At 46.1% G+C, this 17,933-nt stretch overlaps 1 protein-coding gene across 1 annotated transcript; it reads left to right on the plus strand.

Annotated features, from left to right (window-relative positions):
* The first annotated feature begins 2,153 nt into the window (after positions 1–2,153).
* On the plus strand, positions 2,154–17,874 carry PLOD1 (procollagen-lysine,2-oxoglutarate 5-dioxygenase 1). The gene is made up of 19 exons (XM_030463852.1): positions 2,154–2,392; positions 5,696–5,787; positions 5,929–6,065; positions 7,245–7,408; positions 7,922–8,034; positions 9,228–9,291; positions 10,311–10,408; positions 10,721–10,822; positions 10,926–11,057; positions 11,305–11,426; positions 12,110–12,214; positions 12,634–12,759; positions 13,531–13,672; positions 14,151–14,264; positions 14,526–14,591; positions 14,924–15,028; positions 15,353–15,499; positions 15,778–15,903; positions 16,176–17,874. The coding sequence occupies exons 1-19, from the start codon at positions 2,305–2,307 to the stop codon at positions 16,329–16,331; spliced, it is 2,199 nt and encodes a 732-aa protein (XP_030319712.1). The 5' UTR covers positions 2,154–2,304; the 3' UTR covers positions 16,332–17,874.
* The last annotated feature ends 59 nt before the right edge of the window (positions 17,875–17,933 follow it).

Raw genomic sequence — 17,933 nt, forward strand, 5'->3', positions numbered from 1 at the left:
GTGATTTGAGTGGGATTTGGTCCTTTTTAGCCCGGGGAAGCAAGTTGTATTCCCAAACCGAACCTTAATCTACCGTTTAGTAAATCGAGGAACAAACTTTATGATGTCTCAAGAGAAACGGCAGAAATTTTGGGACTAAAAAAAGGAAAAAAAAAAAAAAAAAGAAAGGAAAAGAGAAAAAGAAAAAAGGAAATAAAAAAGAAAAAGAAAAAAGGAAAAAAAGAAAGGAATTAAAAAAGAAAAAAAGAAAGGAAATAAAAAAAAAGAAAAAGGGGAAAAAAGAAAGGAAATAAAAAAAGAAAAAGAGGGAAAAAAAGAAAGGAAATAAAAAAAGAAGGAAAAAAAGGAAAAAAGAAAGGAAAAGAGGGAAAAAAAGGAAATAAAAAAGAAAAAGAGGGAAAAAAAAGAAAGGAAATTAAAAAAAGGGAAAAAAAGAAAGGAAATAAAAAAAAAAAAAGAAAAAGGGAAAAAAAGAAAGGAAATAAAAAAGAAAAAGAGAAAAAAAAAATAAAAAGGCAAAGCCTGTGTGGGAACCCTGAGTTAAAATGAAGTGAGATTCCCAGATTCCTGACAGGGATGGGGAGAGCCGAGACCCTTCCCTAACTGCTCCCTGTTTGGCTCGGGGGGGTGGGTGAGACCCTGGCCCAGCAGAGCGGGGTTGGGGTTTTTTCAGGAGCTCTGGGGTGCTCTGATCCTTCCAGTTTTGGGAAGTGGCAGCTGTGCTCGCAGCACGTGTTGCACGTCCTCATCGGAACATCTGCACCAGCAGCTGCCTCTGGTTAAGCAGACAGAGCTGGCAAGAGCCCTGCAAAGAGAGAAACAGGAGGAAAAAAGAAATAAATAAACTCTTCTGGCTGGGTTGGCATAGCTGCAGCATGCAAACAGAGCTGTCAGACAGGGAGTATGGCAGCATAAACAATGATGCATTCATCGTTTCTGAATTCATAGGTTCCAAAGCCCCTTTAGAAGGGAGAGGTTTAACTTGGAATTTTTAAAACCCCAGTTTGAGTCACGGAGCTCAGAGGTTTGAAGGGGAGAGGCTGGACGCTTGCTGTGGCTCCTGGCTCATCTGAAGCTTTATCAGAGGCTTGATCTGGGCCTGCAAAGTATTGATGAAATCTGAAGTGAATCTGGGTTTTCCTTTTTTCCCCTTTTTTTTTTTTTTTTTTTTTTTTTAAGTTAATGAAACCGGCAGCTTTGCAACAGGAAGTTTCCTGAAATCACCATCTTAGGGAAAACCAGGGTTTCCTTGGATTCTTGCCTGCAGTACATCATATGAGCATGAGGAGTATTCTGTTTGCCTGGTAATGATGAGGGAACTCCTGCTTTGGGAAGAAGCGATGGAAACACTCAAGAATATTCTCAGTGAACACACAAATAGCCATGGTAGTTACTGTTATGAAGTGGGGGGGATATTAATTAGCTACAGTGGGGCCTTTCTAGTGTGTGCTTAATACTTTCCCCTCTAATATTGTACCTTATTTCATCTATTCTGAAAACCTGAATCCTGTAGTACCCGTGATTTATGTTCATTTCAAGTGATGGTTTTCTGGCAGAAAACAGCAGACGTGGGGGTCAGAATTTTACACGGCTTTTGGGGTTTGTTTTTTTTTGGGGGGGGGTGGTTGTGGGTTTTTTGGGTTTGGTGTTTGTTTTGCTTTGGGGTTTTTTTGTATGTTATTTTTTGTTGGGTTTTTTATGTTTTTTTTTGTTTTGTTTTTTTTTATTTTTTGTTTGTTTTTTTTTGTTGTTTTTTTTATGGTTTTGTTTTTGTGTTGTTTTTTTGTTTTTTTTGTGGGTTGTTTTTTTTTTCTTTTTCAACAAAGCTGAACTCAGTTTTATCCCGTGATGACACGAGATGACAGGTGGGAAGAAACTACCAAGTAGTTTCCTGAGCCCGTTTCTGCTTTGCTTATTCCACACTTAATGTCAGGGACCCCAACCTCCCACCCTCGCTCGGGTGCCCGTTCCCCCCACCCCCGCAGCCCCCGGTAAAATCACCGCAGCTCCGGTACCCATCCTCAGCAATTCCCTGTGTCCCTGACCGAGTTTTCCCGCAAACCTCAGCCCCGCAGCTTCCCGAGCGGCCCCCGCTGCCTCCCCGCCTCTTGCGGGGGCCGGGGCGGCCCGGGAGGAGGAGCCGCCTCCCCCCCTCTTCCTCCGCCCGTCCCCACCGGGCGGGTCTGGTGCGTGGCAGAGGCTCCGGTAGCCCCGGAGCTTTCTGGAGCCTCTGTAGGTTCCGCAAGCAGCGTCCCGGTCGGTCCCGGCTGCCGGTCGGGGATCCCGGCGGGGATTTTGGGCTCCATGGTGGTTCCGGCCGTGCTGCTGCTGCTGCCCTGCGCGGTGCTGCCGCTGCTCGGGGCGGAGGGCGGGCGGGCCTCCCAGCGGGAAGGTAACGGGGGGGCTGCTCCGGGGGGGTTCCCGGGAGAACCGGAGGAACCGGGGGAACCGGGCCGGTGGAGGGGCACAGCCGCTGTCGGTGCCGCCGCTGCCCGTAGCGCCCCGGCCCGGTTCAGAGGCATTGCCCGGCCTGAGGCTCCTGCCCGCGGCTGAGCCGGAGCCCCTGGGCCCGTCGGAACCTGCGGGAGTTGGGAGGCAGCGCACAGGCTGCCCTGGGTGTCCTCCTGCGGCTCCGTTACCGGAGAGGCTCCCGCAGGTCTGAGTTGTGCGGGACGAGCCCCGGGCAGCTTTTCATCCCGGTGCTCACGGGTTGCATCCCACCTCCTTTTGGGTTTAATTTGAATTTAAGCTGTTCCAGAAGATGGTAACAGAGTGCTTGATCCCCGACTGCCCACGCTGGGACCTGAGAGGCTTCTAAAATCACATCAGGAGCACATAAAGAGTTAGTAGATGCTCTGAGGAGTAACTGGGAGAGCAGCAGAGGATTGGGGCAGCCAGGCTGACAAAGGGGTTCACATCCTGTCACCCTGCCAAAAAGTTTGGGTAATTATCTCTGTCTTGATTAGAAAAGTGGCAATGAGGAGATTTCACCTTGTTACCTGGAATCTTTCCCTCCACAATCTGTGGTGCTGGTGTAAGAACCTTTACTACATAATATTCCTCAATACAGGTAACATGGAGGGGAGTTCTGCAGCTACAGTGGCATAATTAAAGCAAAGTTTTCTTCTATTAGGGCAACTATTAGATAAAATATAAGTAATTACTCTCTCTGTGCTATCCTGACTTCCTTACACATCTCAATCTTCCATGCTTTTAGTAAGGTTTTAGAGTGCATTTAGAGATATAAAATTGGATGCTGAGCTGTGTTGATTAGAAAGAGGGATTTGGAATTTGCTGCTTTCTGAAGTCATCACATCTGGCATGTATGGAAGACAGTGTCTCACCTTGTCTGTGCCTCAGCTTCTGCAGAGTAACAGGAGCATAAAGATACCTGGCCTGTGTGTTCTCTTAGGTCTCTGCAGAAGCTCCAAGCACAGTTTGTGGTTAATTGGATCTTTTAAAAAAATTCTGTAAATTTAAATTTAATGCAAAGATTAGATTATCTACTCTTGAATTGTGCACTGATCTCTTCTATTTGATTCCCCAAATAAGTGGTATTTTCTTGGGCACTGTCTTTACAGGAAGTGGCACAGTTAAGATTTCCCAAAGCACAGCCTAGGGATAAATTCATTCTTTGTCCTAAAATGCAGCTGTGCTTTCCCTGTAGAGTCAGAGCAGAAGTAAATAACTCTAATAAAATTTTTTGTTTCTGAGCTCATCTTGTCACTCACTTTTTGCAGATACTAAGAATTACACCCAATCACTGGGACATTGACACCAGAGTCCCTGCTCCACTTCCAGCTTTGTACCTACAGGATCCTTTGCATCTCTAGTGCTCACAAAATTGCTCACAAAAGTGATAAATATTCTCTGTATTCCTTCTACGGGTGGAAAACCAGAGGTAGAGCAAACCTGGCATAGCAGGGCGAGAGGTACAGCCCGGGTTCCTGGTGCAGTGCTTGCTTTGCTAATGACACTGTTCCTATTTTGTAACCTGCCATTATTCAAGGTATTTACAGGATTTGTAATTGCCAGCATGGCCTGAGGAGTCTCTGGGCTCAGGAGGCTCTGTGTGACAGACCAGGCTGCCACTTCTACACAGGAAAAGTACAGTGACAGGGAAAAAGGGAAGCATCTGTCTGCATTTGAAGGTTGAATGCCTGCATGTAATATTGGAATTAAAATTAAAAGGGTTTACTGCTCCTTCTCCTGATCAGCTGCAGCATTCAGCAAAATCTTCAAGGAGAAAAAAGGGTTAAAGGAGCAGGAGCAGAGGCAGCATAGCTGAGCACAAGCTACTAGTCCTGCAGGGAAGGAATGTCTCCTGGGATGGAAAGCTCTTGCTACTGCAGAGATTTTCTCAGAAGAGAAACTGAGCTTTGAGTCTCTCAAAGTCTTGCCCCAGAGACCAAAAATGAGAAGGGAATCTTTAACTGGGGTGGATGATTGTCTCTGAGCTGGCTCTGTGTTCTCCAATGAATTCACAAGTTGCACCCTGAAACCTTTTCTGTTGTAGAACTGGGACTCCCTTCCTGTGTGGGGTTGAGCCTTTAGCTCTGCATCTTGTCCAGCAAACTTTTGGCAGTCAAGTCACATACAGTTTGTTGTTTTCTTGGGGTGGCAGCATAAAAATGTATTCATGATTTCTTTATTGTGAGTTGTCTGAGAATTCAGGCTGAAAGAATTGCATAGCAATAGGGCTCCTTTCTTTGTTTCTTTATAATTTGCTTTCTCCTCTCCTTTCAGGTGCTGGCATTTGATGCTTGTCTTTGCATTCCTCTCTGGCAGGCCTACATTTGCCCCCCTCTTCACTGGCACTGTGATCTTCACCTTCTCAGAATCCATCAGCTCAGATCTATCTTGTAAAGCTGCCCTGGCTTTCTGCATGCATACAAACTTTAATGACTTTAACATATTCCCTGAGGAGTTACATATTTTACTCATTTCTTTGCACCCTCTGACTGGACAGGACAGGACACAAGGATCTGGAAGAGCTGTATTAGGAATGCACCCCATACATCTAAAAATCTCCTTTAAAACCTACACAAATGTAGGATTCATGTCTTTTATTTATCACTCCCTTCATCTGTCTACTGAACTACAATTAGAGCTGACCTATTGACTGTTTTCAATCTCTCCTCTTTTGATTCTGAAACAGGTAAAGGACTTTAGGAATTTCCTTGGCAACATCCTCTTTCTTCCTAACTTGGAGTTCTACATTTATTTTTTACTTCTGCTGCCTTTGTCTGGTGAAGTCAGGAATCCAGCTCCTAGATCCTTCGTTAAGATCAGGCAGAATATCAGTTTGGGTACACTAGCAAGATGCATCTGGTACATCCATTGAAAAAAAAAATCATCATTCCAAAAGAAGCCTGCTCAAGCCAAGAAAATGTGCTTTCAGTTTTTCCTGGTATTTTCTGATGCTAAAATCGGATGGCCAGGATTCACATTCAAGCACTGTTGCCAGAGCCTATAGAAATTCCTACTTAAGCAGAAGTGTAAATATAAAGGATAGCATTTGATCATTACAATGCAGAAACCAGAGCTTCCACCTAAAAATCATATTCATACCCTGCAGGCTATGAATTCCTCCTGTGGCTCAGTATCTGATAGTGAAGCCTCTTGGTTAGGTATTGGACATTGGTGGTGAGAACTGCAAACTGAGTGTCTCTCTTGTGCTTTCTCCTGTCTGCAGAAAACCTCCTGGTTCTTACTGTGGCCACCAAGCAGACTGAGGGGTTCCAGCGTTTCAGGAGATCAGCCCAGTTCTTCAACTACAAAGTCCAGGTGATCAAAGGGAACTGATGCTGGGGTTGTTTGTGGGGTTTTTTTGTTGTGATTTGCACTGGGACTTGTCAGGGCTAGGAAGGTTGTGTTGTCCTTTCCTCTGTGACCTCTTTGGTGGACCCTGTGCCTATTCTTCTTTAGGTGCTGGGGTTGGATGAGGAGTGGCAGGGTGGAGGTGACCAGAAGCCAGCAGGAGGTGGGCAGAAGGTCCGACTCCTGAGAGCAGCTTTGGAGCAGTATGCAGATAAGGAGGACTTGATCATCCTGTTCACAGAAAGGTAATGGGCTGGGAAGCATTTGCCATGGACTGAAGCATAAGGGTGTTTGGACAGGTCCTGCTAGGAAGAAATGAACTGTGAAGTAGATTGCTTTGGGATCCAAGGTGTGCCCAGACCTCCTCCTCCTCTTTTGTTTTTTTTTTTTTTCCTCCTGAACTCTCTGCAACTGCCTAAGAGTTGCTCAAAGCTGCATCCATGGCAGCTGGAAGGGTCTGATCCAAATAGGCTGATTCCATAAATTTGATAGCATTAGACCTGTTTCTGCCAGGGTGGAATTTGGCCATCTGTCTGAAGAGAGTGAGCAGACAATTTCTGTGGAACTAAGCAGGCCTTTCTTACCAGAACTATTTGTTTTATAAGGTGAGGCAGGCAGCAACACAATCCTGAGAGCCAAGAACTGGTCTGCCAGAGAAATGTGAGGTGGGAAGAGGATGCTTTGGAATCTCAGTGTCTTTTCAAATGCCCAGCAAGAGGCAGGGCTAGAATCCCTCTATCTGTCTCGACCTCCCATGACAGGGACATGATCTGAATGTCTACGTGTGTTTAGAGAAGCTGGGAATGACTAATCTCTGGAATGAGCAACTTTTTCACTTACCAAAATGAGCTTGAAGGATGCACATCCTCTTGCAGAAAGTACAAGTCTCCTACTGGGAGTGACTCCTGGGAAGCAGCCAGTTCTGCCCAGTACTGAAGTGAGTGGCTCCCGGTGAGGTGTCCAGTCTAAGCTCCTCCTGAAGATCTTCAGGGACCTCAGAGGAGAGTGGCAGGATGCCAAAAGATGTAAAAAGCATGACCTTTGTTTAGTTGGGAAAGGAATGGCAGAAGTAAAAGGTTGTTACAAACAGTGAGGGCACCAGGGCTTCACAGTTCCAGATGGGGGAAAAGCAAGAAGAGATCAGAATGTTTTGCACCATGGAGGATTTGCTCTTATCGTCAGTGAAAACTCAGTAAAAATCAGAATGGGCATAAATTGCCTCTAGCCAGTGTGGAATCTGCAGTGGAAAGTAACATTTTCCACTCTATGAACAAGGCAGCACTTTAATCAGCTATGGTTATGACATGGAATACTGTGAAGCAGAACTAAAAGAAAGGGATCCTTAAAGGATTTAAACTTTCATGCTGACGTTTTTTTCTGTCTCCGTTTCTTTCTGTCTGTTTCTTGCCTGTCTTTTGCTTCAGCTATGATGTACTCTTTGCTTCGGGCCCCACAGAACTGCTGAAGAAGTTCAAACAAGCCAAGAGCAAGGTTGTCTTCTCAGCAGAGAATTACATCTACCCTGACAGAAAGCTGGAAGCCAAGTACCCTCCTGTGCGGGATGGAAAGCGCTTCCTGGGCTCTGGAGGTGAGATCTGGAGCCTTCTTCTCTTCCAGATGAGAACCTCCCTCATCTTTTTCCTCCTAATAGAAGGCCCCTTGGTGAAGCAGCAGATGACCAGATGTGGAAAGCATCTTTCTCAGCATGGTGCAAGCTGAAGCCCTGTGCTTAACTGACCCTTATGGAAATGCTCCTGTAGGAGGAGACATAGCTGGATGAGTTGCCTGGAGAGAACAGGAACCTCCTCTCTCTCTTCTTCCTTTTCTTGTAATTCAGGACATGGGTATTGAGCTTTTCTGATGCTGAATTTTACAGATTTAATCCTGGTTTCATTCTGTGTTGGGAAGTCTGGTCTGTACATGCTTTTGCTGGCAGCTGGCGTGTCTCCGCAGCAATGCAGGCTACAACAAGACCTGGTGGGAAAGAAAGGAGAGCGTGTGTGTACAGGGTCACTGCCCTTTTTGGGTGTCTGGGTTACACCACTGCTTATCCCAATACTTATTGGGATAAGTATTCATATTATTCATGTTATTCCCACAGGATTCATAGGTTATGCTCCAAACCTGAAGAAGCTTGTGGAGGAGTGGAAAGGACAGGATGATGACAGTGACCAGCTCTTCTATACCAATGTCTTCTTGGATCCAGAAAAAAGAGTAGGTGTAGCTAGATGATGGGATTAGGAGGAGTTATCTGAGAAGCACTGTTATAAATCCTCTGTGCAATGGTTCACAGCCTTGTAGCCACTGTTTTGACCCAGGGCAGAGACCACAGGCATCACAGTGGGTAGCCCTGCTGAAACAAAGAGGCTGCCACTAGCAAATACCTCCAGATCCTGGCTGACAAAGTCTGCATCAGGCAATAGGCAGTGGTGCCCTGGCTGAATTAGCCAGCCCACAGGATGGTTCTGGTTCTGTTGTCCTTGCCCAGTTCTGCATTGTGCAGGGCCTGTCCCTGAGGGACCTCAGGGACACATGGGAACTAAGAATTCAAACTGTAACAGTGAAGTCAAGAGGAAACATTTGAAGTAGGAAACTGCTTTCAGACTGATTAGAGGAACTGCACTTTTGATGAAAAATTCAGAGCAGCTGCACTTTTTTTACTTCCCCAAACCCAAATATGGCCCATGATATTTTAACATGAGCAGTTCTTTTAATATTCACATCTGCACTTCTGGCCCTGTGCCACACAAAAGCTGAGGAATTCCACTGCTTTGGCATTCAGACAGGGGATGTTAGCACCCTGCTGTCCTTCCCACTAATCAGTCTGAATGGATGCCTGGAGGGACATGGAACTCTAGAGTCAGAGCAGGATTTTAGTCTGACAAAAGTCCAGTCAGAGTGGGACTTGCAGCAGGAATAAGAGCAAAGCTTGCACAAGCTGGCCTTGCACACTGCTTGTGTTCTGGTTCTGGGTTGGTACCAGGACCTGGAGGAACATTTGGGGTAAAGCTTGCCCCGTGGATGTATGACAGGAAATTTTCTGCACAGCAGATGTTTTTACTATCTTGGCATTCCTGCTTTTTAGAGGTGGGGCTTCCATGACTGTGCTGCAAGTGTACTTCATTCATATGCTGTGTGTTATTATTGGCACACCCAGAGCAGATTTAAAATGTTTATTTGCATGGCTTGGTCTAATATCACTTAAGTCATTTTAGAAAATGGTAAATTTTCCCAGGTTGAAGTGAAAATGAGGATTAGCTGGGAGTGGTTCAGGCTTCAGAGCCTGGGCAGGATGGGAATGATGGTAGGAATGTGTTGGATCTTTGCTCAGCATATGGTCTCTCACAGGGAGAGAGTGGATGCTCACTTGTGTTCTAATGCAGGTTATTTGTCTCATTCTTTCAAAGGAAAGTATCAACATCAGTCTAGACCAAAGAAGCAGAATCTTCCAGAACCTAAATGGAGCATTAGGTGAGATGGAAGAAGGAAGCCTGTTTCTCCTTGGAATGCTGACACCAGAAATAAAGTTGTGGCCAAAGGGATTAAATTTCAGAAATTCCTATTGCAGAATAAGCCTCAGTAAAAAGCCTCTGCCAAAGTTCTGGGATTTGTTTCCAATCCCACTGTGACCAGCTAGGTTCTCATTGCAATTCCCTCTTCCCTTGGGGGAATGCAGGTCAGGTTTTCCATCTTACACCTCCTTGTCACTTTGATCTCCAAGCATGTTGGATTGCATTAGCCTTAGGTATTGAAACTGGGAGAACTGGGAGGGGCTTCCAGTGCAGGTAGGAACACACAGCCCTGCCTGGGGCTTGCTTTTTTTTTTTTTTTTTTTCACTTCAGATCTGTGTCTGGCATGTGAGATGCAGCCAGACCCTGCCTGGGAGCACTCACTGGCCATACCAGGTTTCTGTCCTGACCTGATTGATGGATTTGCTAGTCCTGGCAAAAGCAATTATTCACTCCATCTTTATTCCAGTCAGATAAAAATGATAATTGCAGTGTAACCTTTGGCTTCCAGGCTCATTCTAACATTGACAGACTGGAGCTTGGATCTGTTTTCTAAAGGGTTTTGTGTGGTCCTGTTGAGAAGGCATCTTGGGATGACTTTTGTCAGATACAGCAGGTGCATGGAATGAGTGGGAGGGGAATGTCTGAGTCCTCCCTGGCCATCAGTAGCTGTTCCTCACAGCACACTTTGTTTAAAAACAAATGTTTTAAAAGCCTGTTTCAGTGTGGCTCCTGCCAGTTCCCAGGAGGAGGAGGAGGTGTGTTTGTCAGTCAAGCAAGGTCCAAGTTGTGAGCCATCCTCCTGTCACAGGATCATTCTGAACCTTCTTCTACTTCCTGGGTATTGTCTCTAGCCCTTAAACTACTTGTGCATGGTTATGCACACCCATGCTTTTCATCTTTCAGCAGTAGAAATGAGCTGTTGTGCTGCTAATATCAATACAAGCCTTCCTCTGACATGATGGCTGTGTCATTTCCAGATGAGGTGGTTCTGAAGTTTGAAAACTCACGGGTGAGGGCAAGAAACTTGTTATATGACACTCTGCCTGTGGTGATTCATGGAAATGGACCCACCAAGGTAAGTGAGGGGAAGATTTGATGTGTGCTTGTTGCAAAGTGACCCTTTAGGCTTGAGGGTATCAGATTGCTGTCTGTCCATATACTGTATTTCCCTCTGCACATCTACATTTGAGAAACAATGAGGGATCCAGGTCCATAGCAGCAAGCTCAGCTTGTAACTGTTCCCTCAGGCTGCCAAGCTTTTCAGGTTCTTTTGTCCAAGAGGAGGGTAAATGAAGTTCTGATGAAATGTGAAATCTTACACTGGGGCTGGATGCAGAGGGACTCTTGTTATCCTGTAATGCCTAACATGGCAAGTTGCCTTTTGCAGCTGCAGCTGAACTACCTGGGAAACTACATCCCTCAGATCTGGACATTTGAGACTGGCTGCACTGTGTGTGATGAGGGGCTGAGGAGCCTCACAGGGTTTAAGGTAAGCCTGGTTCTACCCAAAGCTCCCAAGTCTCACAATGAGATCCCATATGTCTCAGGGTGTACCTGAGCCACCACTTCTCTCCTATTCTCACTGGATGCAGGAGGAGGCATTGCCAATGGTTCTGATTGGGATTTTCATTGAGCAGCCCACCCCATTCCTCTCCCAGTTTTTCTTGCGGCTTCGTAATCTCCGTTACCCAAAGCAACGAATCCATCTCTTCATCCACAACCATGTAAGTAAAGCTGGCCCTTGCAAATCTGGGGAAAAAGTATTTCTAGGCACTTTTGTAACCTTTGACTAGGCTTCCAGGCTGTGTAATCCCAGTCCTTCTCTGCAATGGCCCCTATAAGATAGCTCCATCCATGTTGAAGTGGGAGGAGCTGCTGCTCAGCTGGTCGGGCATTTGCAAGAAGAGGAGGCTGAGCAGCCTCCAATGAGCCCATCTCACCTTTTTTTCCTTTAATTTTCTTTTGGCATAGGAAGAACATCACTCAATGCAGGTGGACTCTTTTGTTAAGGAGCATGGCAAAGAATATCTTGGTGTCAAAGTGATTGGACCAGATGAGGAGGTGGAGAATGCTGAGGCTCGTAATTTGGGGATGTAAGTGAAGAGGCTGTGCAGGATGGCTGCCAGAGACAGCCTGTGTCCAGAGTAAGGCAGTCCAGTTTTCTGAGTGTCATCACTGCCACATGGATGCTTCTCTTGTTGCCATTTTCCTGGCATTAACTCCCCATGCCCCTTATATATTGAAAAAAAAAAAAATGATGAGCCCTGATACCTGCTCCCTTTCTCCATTTTCAGAGACCAAATTCTAACTGGTCCTGTGTCCTGTTAGAAGGGTGGCTCTTGAGACCATCTCAAGAGGTCTACCTGCCCAGTCACAGGTGACAAAGAATATGCCCCTGTATCTCTGAAGAGAAGGACTGTGGTAATACCAACTAAGAGCTAGTGGCAGAATATCTTCCTGTCTGTGGTCAGGAGATGGGAGTTTGAGCTCAGTTCTGGATTTGGGCCAACCATAAATGGGAATGTCTTCAGTCTGAGCTGAGGAAAGAGTTTGCTAAATGGGATTTTGGCTGTGTCTCAGTGTGTGCTGTTGGGTATAGAATCTGATGTGCTTGTACTGTGCCAGCCCTTTGGGCTGTTGCATTAAACTGAACTTTTCTGAGCACCCAGAATAAGATGTTTAAACTAGAAGGTGAAGGACTTCCTAGTGTTCTGTCCCTTGTCTTGCTCTGTTTTAGGAGGATTTTGGTGTGACTTGTATTTTTCTCTGGCTACAGTGATTTGTGCAGAAAGGATCCAGACTGTGACTATTACTTCAGCCTGGATGCTGAGATAGTTCTGAAGAATGCAGAGACTCTGAGGATCCTGATTGAACAGAACAAGTGAGTTCTTTGGTCTGGGCAATACTTACCTTTCCCACAAGGCAAACAGTGAGCTCTGTTATCACTGAGATCTGTAAGGCACTGGGAGAGCTGTGTCAGATGGAACATTAGATAAACACCTCTTGGTGTTATTTTACTGTAGTTGTAATCCCTGGATTTCAGGCAGTGGATATAAATCATCCTTCCTTTTGTCTTTATACAGTCACCAGAACAAATTGCATTCTAATTGCAGACCTGCTGCCAGGTGCAGTTAGATGGGAGCTGGTGATGGTGTTTGCCCTTTCTTTTGTGGGATTTTATTCCAACAGAGTTAACAGAAGTGAGGGAGAATCTTACTGTAACCACCCTGTGGTTTGTAAATCTCTTCTTCCTGGGGTAACATCCTGTCCTGCAATTCCTCTGTTCTTTTGTGCTCCCAGGCTGGTGATTGCCCCCCTGGTCAGTCGTCACGAGAAGCTGTGGTCAAATTTTTGGGGAGCCCTGAGCCCTGATGGGTACTATGCCCGCTCAGAGGATTATGTGGATATTGTTCAAAGGAGGAGAGTGTGAGTATGCAAAGAGAGCTTCTTGCTGATACAACCCCTCAAGTGTAAAGCTTGCTGCAACACATTCTCATCAAACCAACTATGTCAAAGAGCCAGAGAACACAACTGTCTTCATAGAAAAGGAAAAGCTCCCATTTGGAAGCTGCTCTGTGTTCTCCCCTGAGCAGAGCCCATAACATACTCAGAGCAGACTTTTTCATGATCAGAGTAAGGGTTTGAGAATCCTGACTTTCATCTTACTCCTGCCCTGTTTTGCTACCTGTGGATTACAGTTAAAGTCCTGTAAAGTGCTCTTTAATCTTTATCAGTTATTCTTTGTAAAATGCCAAGTGATCCTGGGATGAAAGATTCACAAAATATAATTGTTGGTTCACTCATGTCCTTGAGGGGCCCTCTTTTTTTTCAGGCTATTATATGTGAATGCTGGAAATCAGCTCATGACCTTTTGGCTAGTTCAGGTTTTTTTAAATCACTGGAAAAAATATGTTGATCTCTCTGGGAAGAGATTCAAGCCATTAATATGTCCCTTGCAAAAACATACAGTAGCAATTCATTGCTTTCATAGTGGACTAGCATTTGTGCAGCTTCAAAGCTCTGAGCAGTGCAAGGGATTTTTCCTGGCATGACAAATCCCTACTGATACAGTTCCTCCCTGCTGCCTTCTTTAGGCAAGCCTGGCTGATCCTGCAGTGCTGCCTTCCATCCCATCAAGTCCAGCAGTTTTTGTCTTGGTGGTATTTCCAGTTTTGACCTCTTCCCCCTGTCTTTCAGCGGGCTGTGGAATGTTCCCTACATCAGCAGTGTTTACCTGCTCAAAGCCAAGGTTCTACGGTCAGAGCTTGAGCAGGGAGATCTCTTCCACAGTGGGAAGCTGGATGCTGACATGGCTTTCTGCCACAACATCAGGAACCAGGTCAGTCGAGGAGGGAGAGGCTGGCAGGGCAGGCTGGGGGTGAGAAGGTGAAGTACCTCCAAAGCTTTGGGCTGAGCATGGGGCAGGATGAGCTGAGCAGGCTTGGAACAGTGTGGGATTTCTGGCTTGAAACCACCCAAAGCCAGGGACCAGTAAATGCGGGTCACATTTTTTTGTTCTTGGGTCTTTTCAGGGCTGTTCTGAGTGGGGTTGACAGGGTAAGAAGGAAGAACCTGATCTCACAGCAGCAGCTCTGCTCTGCTCCCAGCCCTGGCTGACAAGGGCACAGATTAAGTGGTGCTGGCTTTAAACTCTCATTTTTCACTTCCAGAGTGGAAGTTAAACTGGAGGCACACAGAAGAAAGAATGAGTAAATGTAGAGCTTAGCCTGAGCCATCATCACTGGGGCTCAGTGCTTGCATCTCCCAGAAATGTGAGGCTTGGAAACAGAGCCTGAGTGTTTCCCTCTGTCCTGCAGGGAGTCTTCATGTACCTGACAAACCAGCAGCAGTTTGGGCACATCCTGTCCCTGGAGAACTATCAGACAACTCACCTCCACAATGACCTCTGGCAAATATTCAGCAATCCTGAGGTGAGATAACCTGCATGCTCAGCAGCCTTAGGAGGGTGGCATGTGAAGATTTGGTGACAAGGTTCACCAGGAAGGCCCAGGCTTTGTAATAACAGGGTCTCTCACTGAGAGTCACCGAATTTAAATAGAGGGTGTCTGTGTGATTCACAACATCTGCATCTTCAAAACCTGTGAAATATTGCTCCCTGAGGGCCTGGCCTTTCATCACTTCTTGAACCAGGCCTCACAGAAATGACTGGTTTGCTTATCTTTTGACTGCAGGACTGGAGAGAAAAGTACATCCATGAAAACTACACAGCAGCTCTGAAAGGGAAGTTGGTAGAAATGGTAAGAAAACATCACTCTTATCCCTCAGAGTGGGAGATTGGCATCAGGACAATGCTTGTGTCCTCACCAGTGTCATTCTCAGGAGTCAGCTGCTCAACATGACCTTGTAGTCTTTCAAATCCAGAGAAAACAACCTTGAAAGTATTTTCAGAGCCAAATCATTCTTCTAGGAGTACATCTCCACCTGTCTCAAGTGGACGTGGGGCACATAAATCAGAAGACAGATTTCTAGCCTCAGTATTTTAGCTGCTTTGCTCTTGCACTGACTCAGTCTACAGTTTGGTCTTACACCTTTTGTCTGGGGCTCATGTCCCTGTGTCTGCTTTCTGCAGCCCTGCCCAGATGTTTACTGGTTCCCCATTTTCACTGACACTGCCTGTGATGAGCTGGTGGAAGAAATGGAACATTATGGCCAGTGGTCCACAGGTGACAACACGGTAAGAACAACCCAGATCTGGTTTGATTTCTGGGGCTACACTATTATCCATACATACCTGGTGGCAGTCATTAGATCCCACAGTTAAACCAGGAAACCAGAGGCCATACTCCTAATTTTGTTCCAGAATAACCCTGTAATTTTGCTCCTGCTCTTAAAGGTGAGTTAATTTTTCTGAGTCCTATTTAGTGTCCTCTGAAGCTACAGTGTCCAGCCTCTCTGGTGGCCATGTGTCTTACCTTAGGGTTTAATTATTGTTTGAAGTGAGTTTCCCACCCTGAAAAATTCTGCTAAATAAATGAGTATTTTCATGATTCTATTTCAGGACAGCAGAATACAAGGAGGTTATGAGAACGTCCCAACTATTGACATACACATGAACCAAATTGGCTTTGAAAGAGAATGGTATAAGTTTCTTCTGGAGTATATTGCACCCATCACAGAGAAACTTTACCCAGGATACTATACCAAGGTATGTGTACTTCAGCACCAAAAACTGTGCTCAGCTCACCCTCTCCTCCAGTTGCACCTGTGTGAGAAGGCTGCTGGAGTCCCCTGGCAATATGCAGAGTATTTTATGGGATGGAGGAACTGATCCTGGAGTGTGACAGAAGTAATGCAGCAGGAAATATGCAAATTCCCAGTGACATTCTCCTGCCTTAGTGCTGCCTGTCTCTCTTAGCTGGGGGATGAAGTGGCTCAGTAACCATGGATTGTTAGAGGCCTGGGCACTGTGTTTTTCTCTTGCAGACTCAGTTTGAGTTGGCTTTTGTAGTTCGCTACAAACCCGATGAGCAGCCCTCTTTGATGCCCCATCATGATGCTTCCACCTTTACCATTAACATTGCCTTGAACCGAGTTGGCATAGACTATGAGGTAAGTGTTTGCCAGTTTGTCAGGAATTCAGGAGTTCAGTAGAGCCTCTGGAGCAGCTGAAACCCCTTTCTTTGTCGTATCTGACCCCTTCCCACTAGGGACTGCGATTAATGGCTGCACTAGGGTAGGAAGAAGACTTTCAAATACATAAAACCACAGGAGGTTCCACAAGGGACCTTCTCAGCCTTTCAGAAGGGCTTCCAGGAGCAGGCACATCTTTTCCCTGAGGTACTTTGCCCAGGCTGATGTCCCTCCTGCTGTGTTCCCATCAGGGAGGAGGCTGCCGGTTCCTGCGCTACAATTGCTCCATCCGAGCTCCACGGAAGGGCTGGACCCTCATGCACCCAGGACGTCTGACCCACTACCACGAAGGTCTCCCAACCACCAAAGGAACCCGTTACATTGCAGTGTCCTTTCTTGACCCCTAGAGCCAAGCATTGCAGAAGAACCTTTCCCTGAGCCCTGCTCACTGCTGACTTCGAGTGCTAACAGGGAATGCTGCTGAGAGGGTTTTTTTTAAGGCGTTGAGCAAAGCTATCTGGATGTTGGTTTTTAATGGTATTTTAAGACTCCACTACTGGAAGATCTCCCTCTCTGATACTGCAGGTAATATCTAGGGATATTGCTGTAGGGTTTGGGATGGGAGTTTGTGCCTTCAGTTTTGATTCTGCTCCTCCTTCGCTGTTTCTTGGAAATGCGATTTACTTGAACCTTCACTGATTGGGTGGCTTTACAGAAATGCTTCCTTGGACTGGAAATCCAGCTTCTTGGAGGAAAGACACAAGCTGTCTCTCCAAGTAGCTGGAAGCCCCTTTTCATCCACAGCACATGCAGGGCTGGATGTCAGACAGTAATTCCTGGACACTGCTCCAAATAGAAACCAATCCCGAGCTGACTCCAGGAGCTGTAACAGTCAAATGCCATCCTAGATGCAGCTCAGTACCAAGAGCCTGAAGATCATCTGATTCTTTACCTCTTTACAGTCCTTGGAAGTGTATCACAAAGTTCAAAGCAGCAGCAGTGGCTATAGGGGTGCTTCCAGTTAGCTAAAGGAGGGTCTGCTAATGGTACTTCACCTCTGGGATTGGAATGAAGAGATCAAAGTCTTCTGTCTGCAGCTAAACCCCAGACAAATGCAGATCATGTGTAGATAAAACAGAAAATGGCTGAGAGCAGCTCGACCAGTCCAGGGGGGCTTTACTGTTGAGCTGTCTGTTCCATTCCACATTAAGATTGTCAAAAGCTCAAATCAGTCTTTAGATGATTAGAATCTCAATCCCAGTGCTCTTCAGTGCCCTCATTCCAGTTCTTAGAGATTTGGTTTGAAAATTTTCTTTGCCTCTAATTTGAATGGGCTATCAAAGAGCTGTTCTCTGGTACTCAGAGGAAATTAGTATTGGGTGTGTGTCTGATCTGAGATCCCAAACCAAAACACTCCAGAGGCTTCCCCAAGGGGGTCCAGGCTGCCAGAAATGAGTGGCTGGAAAGTGCAGGGAGATTCCTGTGAACTGGTAGGTGTAAAATCTGTCTAGACCCATGGTTTAGAGAGGGAAGGGGGCAAACATCTTCTGGTGTTGCCTGTGAGATACCTGCTGTGCTATCAGACAGGTTCCACGGGTCCTGCCAGACACGTGTGTTTCACAAGCAATAAATTCACATCACAGTTGTCCTTAGGGAAAAAACAACAAACGGAGCAAACCTTCCTTTTGGATCTCTGTGTCTCCAGTTTTTCCTGTCTCATTGTCAGGTGTGGAGCCCCCAGTTTCAAGGCTCCATTCTCGTGTGCCCCAGGCAGGGACAACGGGGTTGGGAAATAAACCAATAAATAAACCTTGCCAGAGAAACCCCAGCAGCGTGTTACCACACGGACAGACCTGCTAGGCCAGCTGTTACGGTGATGTTGACAAAGTGTGTGTATTTATTCTCTGGTTTTTGTACGGTTCTACCGGGGAGCCCCGCATTAAACCCCTACCCCAGGATCGGGCCCTCCGTCTCTCTGTTCCGCGCCTCGCCCCCCCGCTGAGGCCTTG

This window comes from Calypte anna, chromosome 21 (genome assembly GCF_003957555.1).
Source record: "Calypte anna isolate BGI_N300 chromosome 21, bCalAnn1_v1.p, whole genome shotgun sequence".
Taxonomy (NCBI): domain Eukaryota; kingdom Metazoa; phylum Chordata; class Aves; order Apodiformes; family Trochilidae; genus Calypte; species Calypte anna.

Coding starts and splice junctions, on each gene's coding strand:
- PLOD1 (XM_030463852.1), top strand. CDS start 2,305: ATGGTGGTTCCGGCCGTGCTGCTGCTGCTGCCCTGCGCGGTGCTGCCG. Junction 10,823..10,925: donor GGAGCCTCACAGGGTTTAAG/GTAAGCCTGGTT, acceptor CACTGGATGCAG/GAGGAGGCATTGCCAATGGT. Junction 11,058..11,304: donor ATCTCTTCATCCACAACCAT/GTAAGTAAAGCT, acceptor CTTTTGGCATAG/GAAGAACATCACTCAATGCA.